The sequence below is a fragment of the Gallus gallus genome, chromosome 3, assembly GCF_016699485.2.
Source record: "Gallus gallus isolate bGalGal1 chromosome 3, bGalGal1.mat.broiler.GRCg7b, whole genome shotgun sequence".
Classification (NCBI taxonomy): domain Eukaryota; kingdom Metazoa; phylum Chordata; class Aves; order Galliformes; family Phasianidae; genus Gallus; species Gallus gallus.
Window position 1 is genome coordinate 105,228,572 of NC_052534.1, and position 15,349 is coordinate 105,243,920.

General features: G+C 53.5%; 2 protein-coding genes across 4 annotated transcripts in view; one reads left to right on the plus strand and one right to left on the minus strand.

Annotated features, from left to right (window-relative positions):
- Positions 1 to 15,349, minus strand: part of EFR3B (EFR3 homolog B) — a 55,818-nt gene that overhangs the window by 38,986 nt on the left and 1,483 nt on the right. Inside the window, exon 1 of one of the 3 annotated variants that reach the window (XM_046939408.1) lies at positions 5,529 to 5,785. The exons of the other annotated variants lie outside the window; for them this stretch is intronic. The gene's annotated coding sequence lies outside the window, so the exon portion shown is untranslated. Of the gene's footprint in view, positions 1 to 5,528; positions 5,786 to 15,349 lie in introns of those variants that run through there. 3 annotated transcript variants of the gene reach the window in all.
- Positions 5,608 to 14,203, plus strand: DNAJC27 (DnaJ heat shock protein family (Hsp40) member C27). The gene is made up of 7 exons (NM_213558.2): positions 5,608 to 5,842; positions 7,294 to 7,376; positions 7,858 to 7,927; positions 8,319 to 8,483; positions 8,917 to 9,039; positions 9,511 to 9,671; positions 11,854 to 14,203. The coding sequence occupies exons 1-7, from the start codon at positions 5,756 to 5,758 to the stop codon at positions 11,984 to 11,986; spliced, it is 822 nt and encodes a 273-aa protein (NP_998723.1). The 5' UTR covers positions 5,608 to 5,755; the 3' UTR covers positions 11,987 to 14,203.

Below are 15,349 nucleotides of genomic sequence, written 5' to 3' on the forward strand. Positions count from 1 at the left end.
CCTCTGTCCGCAACGCAACGCCCGCATCCCGCCCCACGCCCTTCGCAGCACTGAAGCAATGCAGCGATTCCTGCTGCCAATGGGGAAACTGAGGCAGGGAGCCCTCGCAGGAGGGTCCCCGCGCTGCTGGTGGCCCTACGTGTGCCATGGGCAGCAGTGCCTGGACACAGCTCTCGGTAGAAGCAGCGATCAGCCCCCATGCTTTGTCCCCTGTGCAGAGCGCTGCCCTCATCTCCCGAATCCCACGACTCCCATCCAGCACCCCCAAAATGGGAACAGGGGGTCCTGGTGCTCCCGATGCATGGCACAGCATGGCACCACAGGAAGCAATGGAGTGCTGCTCAGTGCAGCAGCCCAAAGGCACAGCAGCGCGGCACAGCACAGCACCAGCTTTCCTCCTTTACCTTTATCCCACCCATACGCACCCAATTCTGTCCCTCTTCCCCGCTGCTAAGTTCAACATCAGAGCCCCCCTACGTGCTTCCTACGGCCATCCCACATCCACAGAGTGAATCCCACACACTAGCGAGACTGATCCATGCAGAGCCCGAACTCTTGTGTCAAAACCTGTCATAAGCACGAGTGACCCATGATGCTGCCCTGGGCCTTGGCTGGGGCCGAGGCTTGGCTCGAGGTGACAGCACCTGGCCGAGGAGGGCCAGGGGGCCTGGGAGGTGCTGCCAGCAGGCAGCCACACATCTCCCCCTCCCTGAGCCCTCACTGAGTCTCTTCCCACACAGCAAAGCCTCCGAGCTCGCTAATTAGGCAATAGCTGGTGCCTCATCATCCTACTTGCAGGGAAATTATGTTTTAATTAAAACATTTTGAGAGTTAATCTGCGTTGCCGATTCCCTGGGTGGCGGAGCAGCTACACATGCAGCCCTGGGGACTGGGGGGCTTTCACAGGGGACACGGTGGATGTCACACCAAGGGCCAGGGGCTCTCGAGTGTCTCTGGTCAGCCCAGAGTAAATCAAAAGAGAGTAAAACGTGATGTGAGGACAGAGCCTGAACCAGATGTGGTGAATCTCTCCATCCCAGAAACCTCTCACTTGATCACGGTTTATTGCGAGGTGACCAGCTTGCTGCAGAGGGAACGTGGGGGTCATCGAGACAGTGCTACAGGGAACAAGCACAACACGTTACTCACCCTATCCTATTTTCTGAAGCTCTTGTGAGGTTGTGCTCCCTGGCCAGCACCTGCCATTGCTGAGTCCCACCTCTGAGCCCGTCCTGCCCACAGGACAGTCACTGCTTCCAAGAGTCCATGCCCACAGTGGCAGCAGTGGGCACCAGTCAGCCCCTGTGCTTCAAATCCTGGCTAAAGCTGAGCCCAGGGCAGCCCAGGGGACAAGGAAGAACCAAAATACTGCACATCTCTCCTTTGACACCTTCCTGGCTGAGAAGGGGCTGTGCTCCCCACTTCAGGGACCTGGTAGCAGCTCCCACTCAGCTGCCTGACCCAAGCCCCATCACCATCACAAGCCCCAGGGTCCCCTCAGCTCTGCCCTACACACACAGGGCTGGCTGGTGTTAACCCCCAAACTTGTCACCACTGGAAAAGCCCTGCAGAACTTCTGCCCTCAGAGTAAAGATGGATATGAGCAACCTTACCCAAAGCCTAGGTGGAATCCAGGCTGCCTCCAGCGCATTACTCCTCCTCATTTATGGTCCAAAACAAGGGCACAGAAGAGTTAAAGCCTCCCCACCACAAGCACCGCCACCATCAGCCCCTACCTGTCATTGCCACGCTGGGTCGTGCCACGACTGGGACACCAATGCACTCCAGCCTTGCCCAGAGGGATCCAAGCACGTCTCTCCACGTGGCACAATCGCTGCCCCTGCTCCCAGAAGCTGGCCAGCCTTTCTCCTTTCCACCAGCCGTCAGGCAAAAGGGGATGCCAAATTGTTTGAGGTCCGAGACGCTCTTGGGACAGGTGGCTTTGTCCCCACCTCGGGCTCAGAAATGCCGTGCAGAGCTCAGCATGGTGTGTACGATGGGCACGTGAGACTGTGCTGCCCCAAGCCCCAGGGACCTGCTTGTGGGGGAGGTGGCTGGCAGGCACAGGGGAAGGCAGTGGGCCGGAGGCAGCTGGAGCAGCGACGGTCGTGCTGGGAGGACGGCGGGGAGCTGCTCGCCCCGGGCACTTCCTTTGTCAGGCACGTCCATCCCTGGTCCGTCTACTCCCTCCTTCCTCCTGCAGCTGTTTCCATGGACACAGAGCTGCTGCAGCAGCCGCAGCAGGGTCTCCGGCACCAAGCTGTGGATCCCTCCACCAGCCATGAGCCCAGAGCAGAGTGAGGCCCTAGGCCCGCAGGCCGGCTGCCCGTAGCTGCTGCTGCAGCCTTGAGGTGTTTGCCCCAGCAATAGAAGGTGCTGCAGGCAAGACAACAGGTCGCTTGAGCCCGAGCCACCTCTCCTTGATGCTCTGGGCTAATGTGGGACAAGCTCCAGCCAATGGGACTGGCACTGCAGAGCAGCAAAGCAGTTCCCTGCACACTTTCAGGGAGTCCCTGTGCCTTGCTTGATTGTCCCCAAGACTGTCATCAGCACAGCTTTACGTGGACACTTCAGCTGAAGCTGCACCAAGCCACCAAATGCAGCTGGTTGATGGTGGCCAACTCAGCCACAAAGGCAGAAAAATATCCACTTTCTAGCAGCCAGAAACGTTGGCTACACCCCTGTCAGCAAGCAGGCTCACACAGACACACCAGGCTAACACTCACAGAGCAGCTCATCCCGGTGTTGGTCCAACGTCCCCATTGTGTGTGTGGAGCCTCTGCCTCCAGGCTCCACACTCCAGGCTCCCTCTGCCTCCTCAGGCTGCAGACAGCCCCAAAGGACCATTCCCATTTTACATCCCTGGTTTCTCTGGTTGAAGTCAGGAAATCTCTCAGCTGTCCTTTCCAACTCCCCCTTGACTTCATCTCAAGGCAGAATCCTACGCGACTCTGAAAATCACACACGGCAACTACTTTTGGTCCTCAAAATGTGCCGTAAGCAGCGCATCCAGGCTGAACCCACAGTGTTGGCTGTCACTTTACTCACAATGCAAATGCAATTCTGTGCTTCTGAGAAATGCAGACCCAGCTGCTGCCTGCATATTGCCTAAACAAAACACCACTAGGGAACAAATCCGCCCCACTGCATGGCTGGGCTTATGCTGCATCGTGCCTGTCATCTAACCCACCCATCACCTCATCATTATTTGAACGCTGCAGCCCCTATCGTTGCTTGCCCAAGTGCTGCCAACTAACCATACCCTTCCCACTGCATCACCCCAACCCCAATCTCTAATTGAACAGCTTTGGAAACATGCAGCCTCGCACCGACTATTCAAACAGGGGAGGGAGCAGGGAAGACAAACAGAAATCTCTCTTCACCATGACAGCATAGAGACCACACAAACAAGCTCTAAAATAGTCACACATAGCTGGTGGGAATCCCTTTTATTGGTGGTACCCCACCTCTACAGAAATATTCAACATTGAACTTCAACCCCCAGCTGTTGTTCTTATTTCGAGCCATTTCTTTATCATTTTACTCACCAAATTATATATTCTTATTTAGGATGGTCCAAGTCGCTTGTCTGGAGAAGAAGCCATGCCATCCTTCCTGCCTGCTTAATAGCCAGGGCCAGTAAGTCTTTGCATGCCCAGATACTAAGTCTAGCCCAGTATTAGTGAATTACTGGATTTACCATCATTATGACCTGGGCAATTGCATTACTGATCTGTATTTATTACTGCACCATTATTTAGAGATAAATTGCTTATCCCTAAAGCTCTCAATCTGATGCCTGTTACTGTATCTTGAGTAAGACATCAGAGCTGCCCTAAACCCTTGCACCGCCCAAACCCAAGGAAGATGTTAGTGTGGTGCTAAACTATCTTCCTCTACCCTCGTGGAGGCGTTCTGTCCTTCCCAGCCCAGAGAAAACTCTGCAGAAGTCCTTATATCTCACAGTAAAATGAGGAGGAAAAGTCACCTTTCTTTCTCATCTGTTCCAAACAGACTAAAGGATGCCCACAGCTTAGCTGAAAAGCCCACAGAAATTCCTAACTTAAGGAAACCAGCAGATAGGATCCTTCATGGCTCAGGAAAGGAGACATCACCCAGAGATCTCCTGGCTGTTGTCTCTGGCTCAAGGAAGAAGGGCTGAATTCCCCAGATCAGAAGATTTGTAAGTAACATTAGCATCCATATAACTAAAAATGATAGGCTGTACCTGGATGTGCAGGACCAATGGAGAAAGGGTTAAAAGGGTCAGCTCACAGTGCCACAGAGCACAGTGTGCCTGGTTTAATCATACAGCCAGACAGCAGGGAGATGAAGAACAGACCGAAGATAACAAAGAACAAACCTAAAGATAAGGTGACAACAAAGTTGAAGAACAGAGCTGGAGGCATAAAACACCCAGGGATGGATGACAGCGGGACTCTTTTGGCAAAAATTATGAGACCAGATAATGAGGCAGAAGATCCCAAACTGCCCATAACAGATCTGTCAAAAAGCAGTTTCTTGGAGCCAGTCAGGAGGAAGCAGTGAGAGGCAGTGAAGACTCAACATCCAATATCCTTAGCCCATGGCACACATCAGTGATCCCCAAAACCCCATGTTTGTGAGGAGGCGGGTGGGAGTGTGTGCAGTCCCCTACTCCAAGGTTTGTAAGATAAAATCACTCTCTCTACCTTTCCTTTCCAGGAAAATGCTTTGCCACCCCTTCTTCCAGACAGGACCTCACACCAGCCACACTCCCAGCAGGATGTGGGAGGGGTGATCACACGACCATGGGGCATCTCAGCCAAGGGAATCCTTTGGGAACCTCTCCAGGTGGCACTGAGGTGAGGAGACAGGGTTAGGTGTCCATCTGTATCTTCACAATGAAGTCTCCAGAGAGAGCTGAAAGATTCCCAGATCATGCATTCCCTACAAGAGGGTCTCTCAGGCAGCTCTCCTAAGTAGCTGTGAGCCCACAGCCCCAGGGAGTCCCCAAAAACCCCAGCAGCTTCTATTGCACAACCTCCCACAGGAGATGCACGCACACCAGTGTCCACAAGTCCCCCTGTCCCATCCAAACTCGGTGAGGGAGTGACTACAGAGTCACCACACGCCCCTCCTTCCCATTAGCTCCTCTTCGACACACAACTCCAAAGTTCTCCATCTCAAGAGGACGCTTCCAGGCTTAGGACGGGCAATTAAAGATGTTATTTACAATGGCCCCTAGAGATGGCTCTGCTCCAGTCTAGCACAGGGATGAGCCCCTCAGTTCAGATCTCTGGGCTGTGTCCTCAGGTGCCATGGGGCTGTTGTGGTGTCCCCTACGGCAACGTGTGGTACTTCCATTCACAGCAACCAGCTCCATCCATCCCTCAGGACTAAGGGCCTTGCTTTGTGAGCCCCAGCCCTGTCTCCATACCCCACCGAATCCCCTCAGGACGCACTTCCCGCCCTTTCAGCCCCCCACACCTCACCGAATCCCCTCAGGACGCACTTCCCGCCCTTTCTGCCCCCCTCCCACCCCGCACCTCACGGCCGCCCCCTACAGGCCGCTACGCTCCCAGCCACCGAGCTGCGAGACAACGTTCCGTCATCTCGCGAGATCTCATCGTGAGGGGGAAACCGGAAGTGCTGGGCGAGCGCGGCGGGGGCGCGGCGTTGGCGGCGAAGGGCGGTGAGGCGGCCCCGGGCCCGCCGGGCTCCCTCCCTTCCTTCTCTCCTCCCTTCGTTGCCTCAACCGCGCCGGGCCCCCGCCATGGAGGCGAACGCGCCGAAGCGGAAAGAGGCGCGAAAGTCGCTACGGATCAAAGTCATCTCCATGGGCAACGCGGAGGTGGGGAAGGTAAGAGGGCGGCCATTGGCGGTCGGGCGCTGAGCGGCAGGCTAGATGTCCAATCGGAAGCGGGCTTCTTACGAAGGAGGCGGTGGATTGGTGGCCGTGGCGTGCTGCGGAAGCCAATCAACAGCGAGCCGCTCTGTGCGGCTCTCCACAGGGCGGGACTGCGGCCTGAGCTAGGTTTTTATTGGCTGGCGGCTCTTGGCGGGTGTCATGGCGGCGTTGGGGCCCCGCTCCGGGCTTCGGGCTCAGCGGCTCTCGCACGGCTTCTCACGGCCTTTCCGGGCAGAAACTGTGCCCTGCCCTCTGGATGGGCCCGTCCTATAGCCAACAGAAACTAGCTGTCTTGGAATCCCTCTCTGCTTCCTTCAGAGAGAGTCCTGTGTTGGAGCCAGAGCGTGTGTTGGAGTTCCAGTGGGAGGAGCCTTCGTTCCATGCTGTCAGTGCTTCCTTGCAAGGCACTCGGGTGCTCTGAGGCGATCCCCGCTGCTCTCACCTTCCGTCAGGAGCTCACTGCCCTCTTGTTGCAGTGAGTGTCCTCCAGGATGAGGCTTATCCCCCAGTCAGGGACAGAACCAGGGCTGGAGGGACATCCTATGACCCTGAATGGACTTTTTGGCAGCCTGGGCATACAGCATGAGATGTTCTTTGTTGGCTTTTGGGGAACTGGGGCCCCCAGGCCCCTGAATGTGCAGCTCATCCAGTCCTGATGTTTTACAGAGGGTAGTAACTCAGTTTTGTGGTGCTCCTGTCTCCAGACCTAGGCTTTACAATTTGGAGTCTGTATAGTAACGAATGTGGCCTTGCCTGGCTCCACAGCCTTTTGCCAGGATAAGAGGTCACTCTGACTGCTGTTTTCTCCCCTACGCATCACAGAATCAGAATGGCTTAGGTTGGAAGGGACCTGGAAGCTCATGCAGTTCCAACCCCTGCTGTGGGCTGAGTGCCAGTCACCAACCCAGGCTGCCCAAAGCTCCATCCAACCTGGCTTTGGGCACTACCAGGAATGGAGCATCCATAGCTTCTCTGGGCAGCCTGTGCCAATGTCTCACCACCCCCAGAGTAAAAACATTCCTCCTGACATCCAGTCAAAATCTCTCCTCTTTTAATTTAAAAACATTCCCACTTGTCCTATCACTATCACCTCAGTCACTTGGAACAGTTTCCAGTTCTTTTGTGGAATGTAGCCTGAAGGTCAGGCCTTGAGCTCTGAGCTTTCTCTTCCAAACAGCTAAGAAATAACAAACGCTCAGGAGTGGGATCCTGTTTTCATCTTTCTTTTGCACAAAGAAAGCTGCTGCTCTTGGTGAATAACGATGCCATTATTTTGTTGATTTAGGGACGTAGGGACAGACAGAGCAGCCTGCTGGAGGCTGTCAGTGAATTCAGCATTAATGAGAATCCCAGTCCTGCAGCGTGGTCTCTTCCCAGTGAAATTCCCTTTTTCTTTCTCCCAGAGCTGCATTATAAAACGCTACTGTGAGAAGAGATTCGTTCCCAAATACCTTGCAACTATTGGTATCGACTATGGCGTCACAAAGTAAGTACCTTCATGGGGAGCTGGGAGAGCGAGGTGAGCTGCGTGGTCCCAGATGGTGTGGGGAAAAGTGAGGTGTCTGCAGCTGCAGACAAAGGGAAGACATCAGCGGTGCTGCCCTCTGTCCCACTGCTTCTGGGTGATTACTCTGCCTTGAATCAGGCTTGCTGTGGAGCACAGAGCAGAGCCATATTAGTTTCCACAGCAGTCAGATAATCTGCACTTCAAGTACCCCTGGTAACATAGTACCCTATTGCCACGTTGCATCCAGAACTAATGCTTTCCTCCTTGTCTGACTAGCCCTGGGGGTAATTTTCTGTCCGTTAAACCCCAGAATCAGAACTTATTATTGATTGATCTGGGGTTGATCACTCTGCTCCCTCTCCACAGAGGGCTGGCAGAGAAGAGAGTATTCCTATGGGGGGACAGCCTGCACAGGGTTTGAGGTAGAGCCTTCTGAACCGTTTCTCACTTCTCCTTTCAGAGTACAAGTCAGAGACCGAGAGATCAAAGTGAACATCTTTGACATGGCAGGGCACCCATTCTTCTACGAGGTAAGGCAGACCCAGCTCTGGGCACCACGTCACAGGGCTGCCCTCAGCCTGCACGTCTCTGTAGCATTTAGCATCTGTCAGCTTTCTTCAGCATCCCTTTGGGGCTTAGACATGCAGTCCACCTTGTGTCTGAATGAGGTGGCTGGCTCTGAATCGTTGCTCTGCCTCATGCACAGGAGCACACACATACAAATGGGTCTCCTGCTCAATTCCCAGACCTTACTGTCTCCCCAGCATTGATGTGACACTTGTTCCTCTTTTCTCTGTTGTGCAGAGATTGGTCTTTTAGGAGCTGATCACTCCTGTGATGGACCTGGGATTATTCCAGCAAGGGTATTACTTGCCTAGCTTTTGCTGGTACAAAAAAAACTTTTGTTTTTTGTTCCTGCAGGTGAGGAATGAGTTTTACAAGGACACACAGGGAGTCATCCTGGTCTATGATGTTGGACAAAAGGAGTCTTTTGATGCGCTGGATGCGTGGCTGGCTGAGATGAAGCAGGAGCTGGGCCCCCATGGGAACATGGACAACATTGTCTTCGTTGTCTGTGCAAACAAGGTAGGCCACAGCAGGGAGCCACGTATGTGTTGCAAAGTACTCAGCACTCACTGTGTCCCCAGCACGAGCCAAGCTATTGAGCTGCCTCCAAAAGGGAAATATTGTTAGGTTATAGGGAAGACTTTCTAAGCACTTGTGTTTGAGTAGTACTGGAGGCCTCATTTCAACAGGGTTTGGGGAATATGGTGACCATACGTTGGTTAGAAAGGGATCGAGCAGAGGTTACATTACCTCTGAATTAAATCAACTCTCAGAGGCCTTTTCACACCTGTTGTCTGTGCTTGCTATCCATGCTGTCCCCATCCCTTCAAGATAAGCAGTCAGCTTCTCCAACCGGACGTTGTCACTGGATGATCATTCTTGATGCTGTGCTCCTCCAGCTGTCACTGCAGACCTCAACTGGGCTCTGACTTTCCCTTTTCTCTCATTTTAGATTGACTGCACAAAGCACCGCAGTGTGGACGAAAGCGAGGGGCGGCTGTGGGCAGAGAGCCGGGGCTTTCTTTACTTTGAGACATCAGCACAAACAGGAGAGGGAATCAATGAGATGTTCCAGGTAACAAGAAAGAAGACGGTGAGGGTACAGACGCTGTATTTAGCCAGGATGGCAGATTGCAAAATATTCTCAGAACTTCCGGATCCCACAAAGCTCATTGACCCACTGCCCCAGAGGATTTTTCCCAGTGAAGTGACACCCCTAGAAAGCTGTAGCTGTTTAGTTCCAGGTCAGTACTGGTCCTCTCAGTCCTAAGCTGACCTTAGCATTGCATGGCTCAGTGCTGATGATCCTTCTGGCTGTGCTGGGATCGTGATCCAGAAGTGCTCCTGTTGCTGATTCAGGTGTAGCATGGAGCTTGAAAAGCAGAGGGAGAGCCATGCAGTGGGGAGCTGTGGACGTTCAGCAGTTATGCAGGTGCATCCCCCGTGCTTGAGGATCAGTCAACGAGGGTGGCAGAAGTGTTCCAGTGTCGCTGCTGCTGCCTTCAGGAACCATTCCCTTCCTGCTAACTCCTTCCTGTGTCCCTAGACGTTCTACTCTGCCATAATCGACCTGTGTGACAACGGGGGGAAGCGTCCCCCCTCCAGCATGGGGGTTGGCTTCACTAAGGAGCAGGCAGATGCCATTCGTAGGATCCGCAACAGTAAGGACAGCTGGGACATGCTGGGAGTCAAACCCGGAGCCACCAGGTAAGGCAGACTTTGGCATTTGCCAAACAGTCCATAATGTTTCTGTTTGCCTCTGTGGTCTCTTAGTGAGGTGCCTGCTGCTCACTTTGGCTCACGTAGCAGCCAGGTACAAATTGATCTAGCCACAAAATTAGGGCAGTGCAAAAGAAACTTTCTGGCCTGTGCACCAAATTTCCCCTTCTACCAGACAAGCCAGGCTGAATGAAAGGGGAGGAGTGCTCAACATGACAGCTTCGTCCCTTCTAGCTCCCCAGCTCTGTATCCTGTCTCCAGGCTGAGCTGTTTGTAGTCACTCATTTGCTAGTCGTGTTTGGAGTGGCTTCAGCTTTACCTTTCTTGCTCTCTCTGGATCGAGGGAAGCTTTTAGGCTGCTGTACGGCTGCTGCCCACGTTATCAAAAAGTGATTGCAGTTCTTCCACTGTACCTCCCGCAAGACAAGCTTTTCTCTTGCCTTCCTCAAAAGATCTCTAGTTAGGTGGCATTGGTTAATATTTGTGTAAGAGGTTGGATATTGAATCTTCCAGTTCTTCTGTGTGACTCGGGCAACTAAAACAAAGACCCTTGTCTTACTTCTCTCTCTCTGAATCTTAAGAGCTGCCCCTGTGTACGCTTTGTGGAGAGCATGGAGAGTGGATTTTTGGATAACGTACATCATTCAGCACCCTCCAGTCAGCTCTCTGAAATGTAGGTGTTGAGCACAATCTCTCTTCCAGGCCCTCTTCATCCACGGGCAGAGATCAGCAGCTCTGCGGAGCAGGTTGTGCTGTGATCACTGGCACGGATGGACTCACCACCCTCTCTGGGTGCCCCCCTCTCTCCACAGCCTGCAGCAGGAGGAGAGGTGTCTGCCTTGGACCAGACACCAGGGCTTAAAGGGCTGACGTGATGTGCGGTGCCTTCGCCCTGAGTGCGTAGGCGGTTTGATGTGGAGCTGAGTCAGGGTGCGTGTGCCCCCACGCTGTCTCCCAGCTTTCTGTGCTGGTGGTGCCAGAGACTCAGCACACCAGGGCACATGGCTCAGGCACGTGTCTGGCATGGTGGGTACATTTGTGCCTGCACAACCACCACAGAAAAACAGAATCGTGGAGTTTGGAAGGGAACCTCTGGAGATCATCTAGCCCAACCCCTTTGCTAAAGCGGGTTCTTTAGAGCAGGATACACAGGAAAACATCCAGGTGGATTTTGAATATTTCCAGGGAAGGAGACTCTGCAACCTCTCTGGGCAGCCTGTGCCAGTGCTCTGTCACCCTCAAAGTAAAGTTTTTTCTCATGTTCGTGTGGAACTTCATGTGTTCCAGCTGGTGCCCATTGCCCACTGCTTTATTGCTGAGCACTACTGAAAAGAGCCTGGCCCCATCCACTTGACACTCACCCTTTAGATATTTATAAGCATTGATAAGACCCTTTCTCCAGGCTGAACAGTTCCGGGTCTCTCAGCCTTTCCTCATAAGGGAGATGCTGCAGGCCTCTATAATCATCTCTGTAGCCTTCCATCAGGCTCTCTCCAGCAGTTCCCTCTCTTTCTTTACTGGAGGAGCCCAGAACTGGACACAGTGCTCCAGGTGTGGCCTCACCACGGCAGAGTAGAGGCCACATTTGACTTCCCAGATAACTTTGCAGATGTAGAACTCTACACTTGTTGAATCTCATCAGGTTCCTCCCTGCCCAACTCTCCAGCTTGTCCAGGTCTCCCAGAATGCACAGGCTTCTGGTGTGTCAGCCACTCCTCCCAGCTTTGTATCATCAGCAAACTTATTGAGGGTGCAGTCCATCCCTTTGTGCAGGTCACCAATGAAGATGTTAAACAAGACCAGACCCAGTACCAACCCCTGGGGAACACTGCTAGCTACAGATCTCCAACCAGACCGTGCTGCTGATCACAACCCTCTGAGCTCTGCCTGCAGTTGATGTGTACCTGCCTCAGGAGAGTGTTTCTCCCCATCCTTAGCTTGTGCCATGCTTAGAAATGCCATGGGCACTTTTTCTTCAGCTCTTTGTCCATAGCTTCACTTCCAAAGCCTGGAGGTACTTGTTTACAGCAAGAAAAGAGTTCAGAAGTGTCTACAGAGCTATGTTTAGTGCAGGGGCAGCTCCTCACCCTCCTGTGCTCTGCCGGCAGAGGCAAGGCAATGGTTGTCTGCCACTCAGGTCCCCTCACTGCTGTCTTCTGTTATCTCCTAGAGATGAAGTGAACAAAGCCTACAGAAAGCTGGCTGTGCTGCTCCACCCTGATAAGTGCGTGGCTCCTGGAAGTGAAGATGCCTTCAAAGCTGTGGTGAATGCCCGAACTGCACTTCTCAAGAACATCAAGTAGGGAACAGAGCTGCTGAGAACTGGAAACCTTCCCTTCCTCCCAGCTAGTTCCCAGGCAGCTGTACTGCCGTGGGGCACCTCCCTCCTCCTCAGATTCATCCACTGGCTTGGACAAAGACACTCCCACCACCAACCATGGGAGCAGAACCATAGTGTGATGGCAATAAGTTGTAAAGGGGGCAGAGTGCTGAGGAGGGGAGAGGGACCCCTGAGCCTTCCCTGCATCTATGGCCTCCTGCTGGCATAAGTGCTGAAAGCAGTGAATTGCCCACTTTCCCAGCTGTTTTACACTTCCCACAAGTCTACCAGCCGTGGAGGAGGTTGGATGTGCAGCTCTACCCTGTGGTTGCAGTGAGGGTAGGTTCAAGTTTGGTTTGCAAGGCTACGTGGGATGGAAATGAATGAAAGGTTATGTAAAGGCTGAAGGTGGGATGAGACACATTCAAACCTCAAGCCTAGCATCTGGCCTAAAAGCTGCTGCACCTGGAAGCGCTGGGGTCGTGGGTTAGGGATGCTCAGGACAGCAGCCCCAAGAGCTGCAGTCCCTCAAATTGCATGCTCTCTCCTTCCCAGCCCTCTGCTAGCCATATGCACTGCTCTGACAGGCTCTGGGGAAATGCCCTTGTTCCTGGTGGAAGGCTGTCCTCAGGTGTGGGTGGCCCTGGCTATTTGCAGACAGTTGCAAGGTGCTGACCTCAGGGTCCCCCTATCTTCACCCACACCTCAGAGCTGCATGTTGGTGTTGGTGAGAGTGGCAGCTGGCTCTGTGCAGGCCTGTTTGAGAGGAGCTGAGTCCCTGCATGAGTTACATCCCCAAAGGGAATGTGTTAGGCCTGGCTATGTAAGACAGCACCCCCAAAAATCCAGCACCCCACTCACACGTGCTAGTCTGCCTTCCCACTTGGCCCCGTGTCTCCCTCTGGTTAGGTGAGCAGTAGAAGGGCATGTTCTTCCTCAGCCCTGTTTTCTGACAGCAGCAACGTGTCACCCCGCTTTGCTGGTTGTGTTACAGGTTTGTTTCTGCCTCACTGATCAGCAAGTGGGTTTGGGGTGCTTTCTCTTAGTCACAGCTGCTGCTTTCTTACAATATTCTTGTTGGTTCAAAGAGGAGCACTGCTGGTAACCCCAGGACGTGCTTACAGAAGGTTGGGTCTGGCCATTGGGATCCTGAGGGAGGTCAGAGCCATGATGACTGCCTGACTCAGGTGAGAGATCCCTTGGGATCCTCTGATTTCGTCAGGAGACAGTTTTGTTACCTTGCTGCTTTGTGAGCTTGGCAGAGAGGGACAAGACACCGAGCTGTGAAACTGAAGCCACTGAGTGAGTGAGTGAGTGAGTGAGTGAGTGTGTGTTTGTGCCCATATCTCACCCCCAGAAGTATCCTGTTCAGAAGTTTATTCCAATGGTCAGTGCAATATATATATATATTTTTCACTTAAAGGCAGCTAATCTGTGTTTCCCCTTCAAACTATATCATAAATCAGCAGCAGATCCTCCTCTTCTTGGGAACAAGCATTAAGGATGTTGAAGGCCAGCATCATTTTGCACTTGCTTTAGTTTCTGGTGCTAGGTTACTGGGAAGAGGAAACAAGCTGTCCTGCTGAGAAGCACTTTCTGCTCCTCCAGTGTTGATATCACAAGGGGAAATGTTGTCATGAAGAGTCAGCATTTAAATGGCTCCGTGTATCCTCTGCCGTGTGTATAAAGAGCTGGGCTGGGGGAGGTCAGCAGGACAGGGATTGGAGCTGCAGCGTATTGCTCTGACTGAGTCTTGTCCCACACGTTTCATAAGGCTGCAGAGTTCACTGGAGAGCTCCCCGCTTGCCTAGCAGAGGAAACCACTCGATTCTGGCTTCAGACCTATTTCCCTGCATTTTTTCCACTGAGGAGGGTAAATAATCCCGTTGCTGTACGGCGCGCTTCACTTTGAGGGTGAGATCTCGGAGCAGTTTAAAGGCTGCCTCAGTTCCCAGTGCTCAGGGGCTCCGCAGCCCTGCTGTGCCCTGCTAGATCCCTCCCTTTGCTTCTCAGCTGACTGCCTGCTGCTGCTCTGGGGTTCCTCTTGCCTGTTTACGGAGCTGACCGGATGTTTGGGGACCATTATACACACGCATGTCACGTTTAGCAATGCCGGTGACCTTCTGAGTTGTGTTGTTTTTATAAATTAACACCCCCTGCCCCCCCCCCCTTTGGAACAAAAGAAGCCCTATGAGCTGTCCTCCCGCCGTGACTGCTTGCCGTTAATGTTTAATTGCCCTTTGACTCATTTCTCTCCGCCCCAGCCGGGTCTGGCCGAGGCTGGTGGTGAAGAGCTGCCCTCGAGGGTGATGGAGGCTGTGAATCAACTGTGCAGGAGGGGGGAGCCGGGCTAAGGAGAACGATGTGGCTCCTGCAGGGATGCGATGTGGGATGCAGTGGGGCCTGAAGCCCTCCCCACCTCCCTTCAGGGGACCCCTAAACACGCAGAGGGATGGCTCCATCCTGCAGCACCTCTGTGCTGACAGCCCTGCTCATGTGCTTCCCCCGTTGCACCATCAGGACCCCAAACTCCAACTCCCTCCAGCAAGGCTGTTCCCATCCAGGCTGGCTCTGTCTGCTCCAAAGTGACTTTCCCTTCAGCATCCAGAAATCTGACAGAAAACTGCTTCTAGAGACCACTGGGAGCACAAAGCCTCCGTCGCTGTGGCCCACAGGTACTGCCCACCTTCCTCCCAACGCTTGCTGGAGCCAGCAGCTGGGGAGCACACTGGCATTAATGGTCTGGCCCAGTGCCTGATAACCCCCAGCCACTGTCAGGTCTGCTTTGTGCTGCTCGGGGCTCGTTCCCCGTTATATGCCCACCAAGGGTCTGGAGAACTGACCCTCTGCTGAGGCTGGGTTGCAGCCATCCCAATTCACAAAACTGGGCCAGTTAACCTGGGGTGCAGTTTGATAGCTAAGCTGCCTGTCCCAGGTCAGGCTGTGTCCCTGGCTGGGCATACTGCTGTGGGCCGGGTCCTGTGCCGACCAGGGCATGGAATAGACTTGGCAGCCTAAGCTCTGCTTGCTTACACTCCCCTTCAGCCGCAGCAGGACAGGGATAACCCCAAGCACTCCAGAAGCCTCCTGAGAGCTGCAGCTTCAGCGCTCTCATTTTTGGTATTAATTATTACACAGAAGCAATTACTCCTCCTGGCTGCGGAGCCAGGACGATCTCCCATATCAGCTGCTGGCCCAGGGCTCAGCTGGGGATGCATGGGTATCTGGCAGGGCTCCTTCAGCTGTGGTCCAGGGCATCTCCATCAGCTCTGAAGCACTGCCATTTTTCCAGGTCAGGGGTGCAAGAGAGGAGCAGGCAGTGGCTGAAACACGAGGGAACCTTTTC

What these genes read in the sequence shown, in the direction of transcription:
- DNAJC27 (NM_213558.2), top strand. Translation starts at nt 5,756, where the DNA reads ATGGAGGCGAACGCGCCGAAGCGGAAAGAGGCGCGAAAGTCGCTACGG. An exon ending in GCAACGCGGAGGTGGGGAAG is followed by an intron (nt 5,843 to 7,293) that starts GTAAGAGGGCGG and finishes TCTTTCTCCCAG; the next exon opens with AGCTGCATTATAAAACGCTA. An exon ending in GGCACCCATTCTTCTACGAG is followed by an intron (nt 7,928 to 8,318) that starts GTAAGGCAGACC and finishes TTGTTCCTGCAG; the next exon opens with GTGAGGAATGAGTTTTACAA.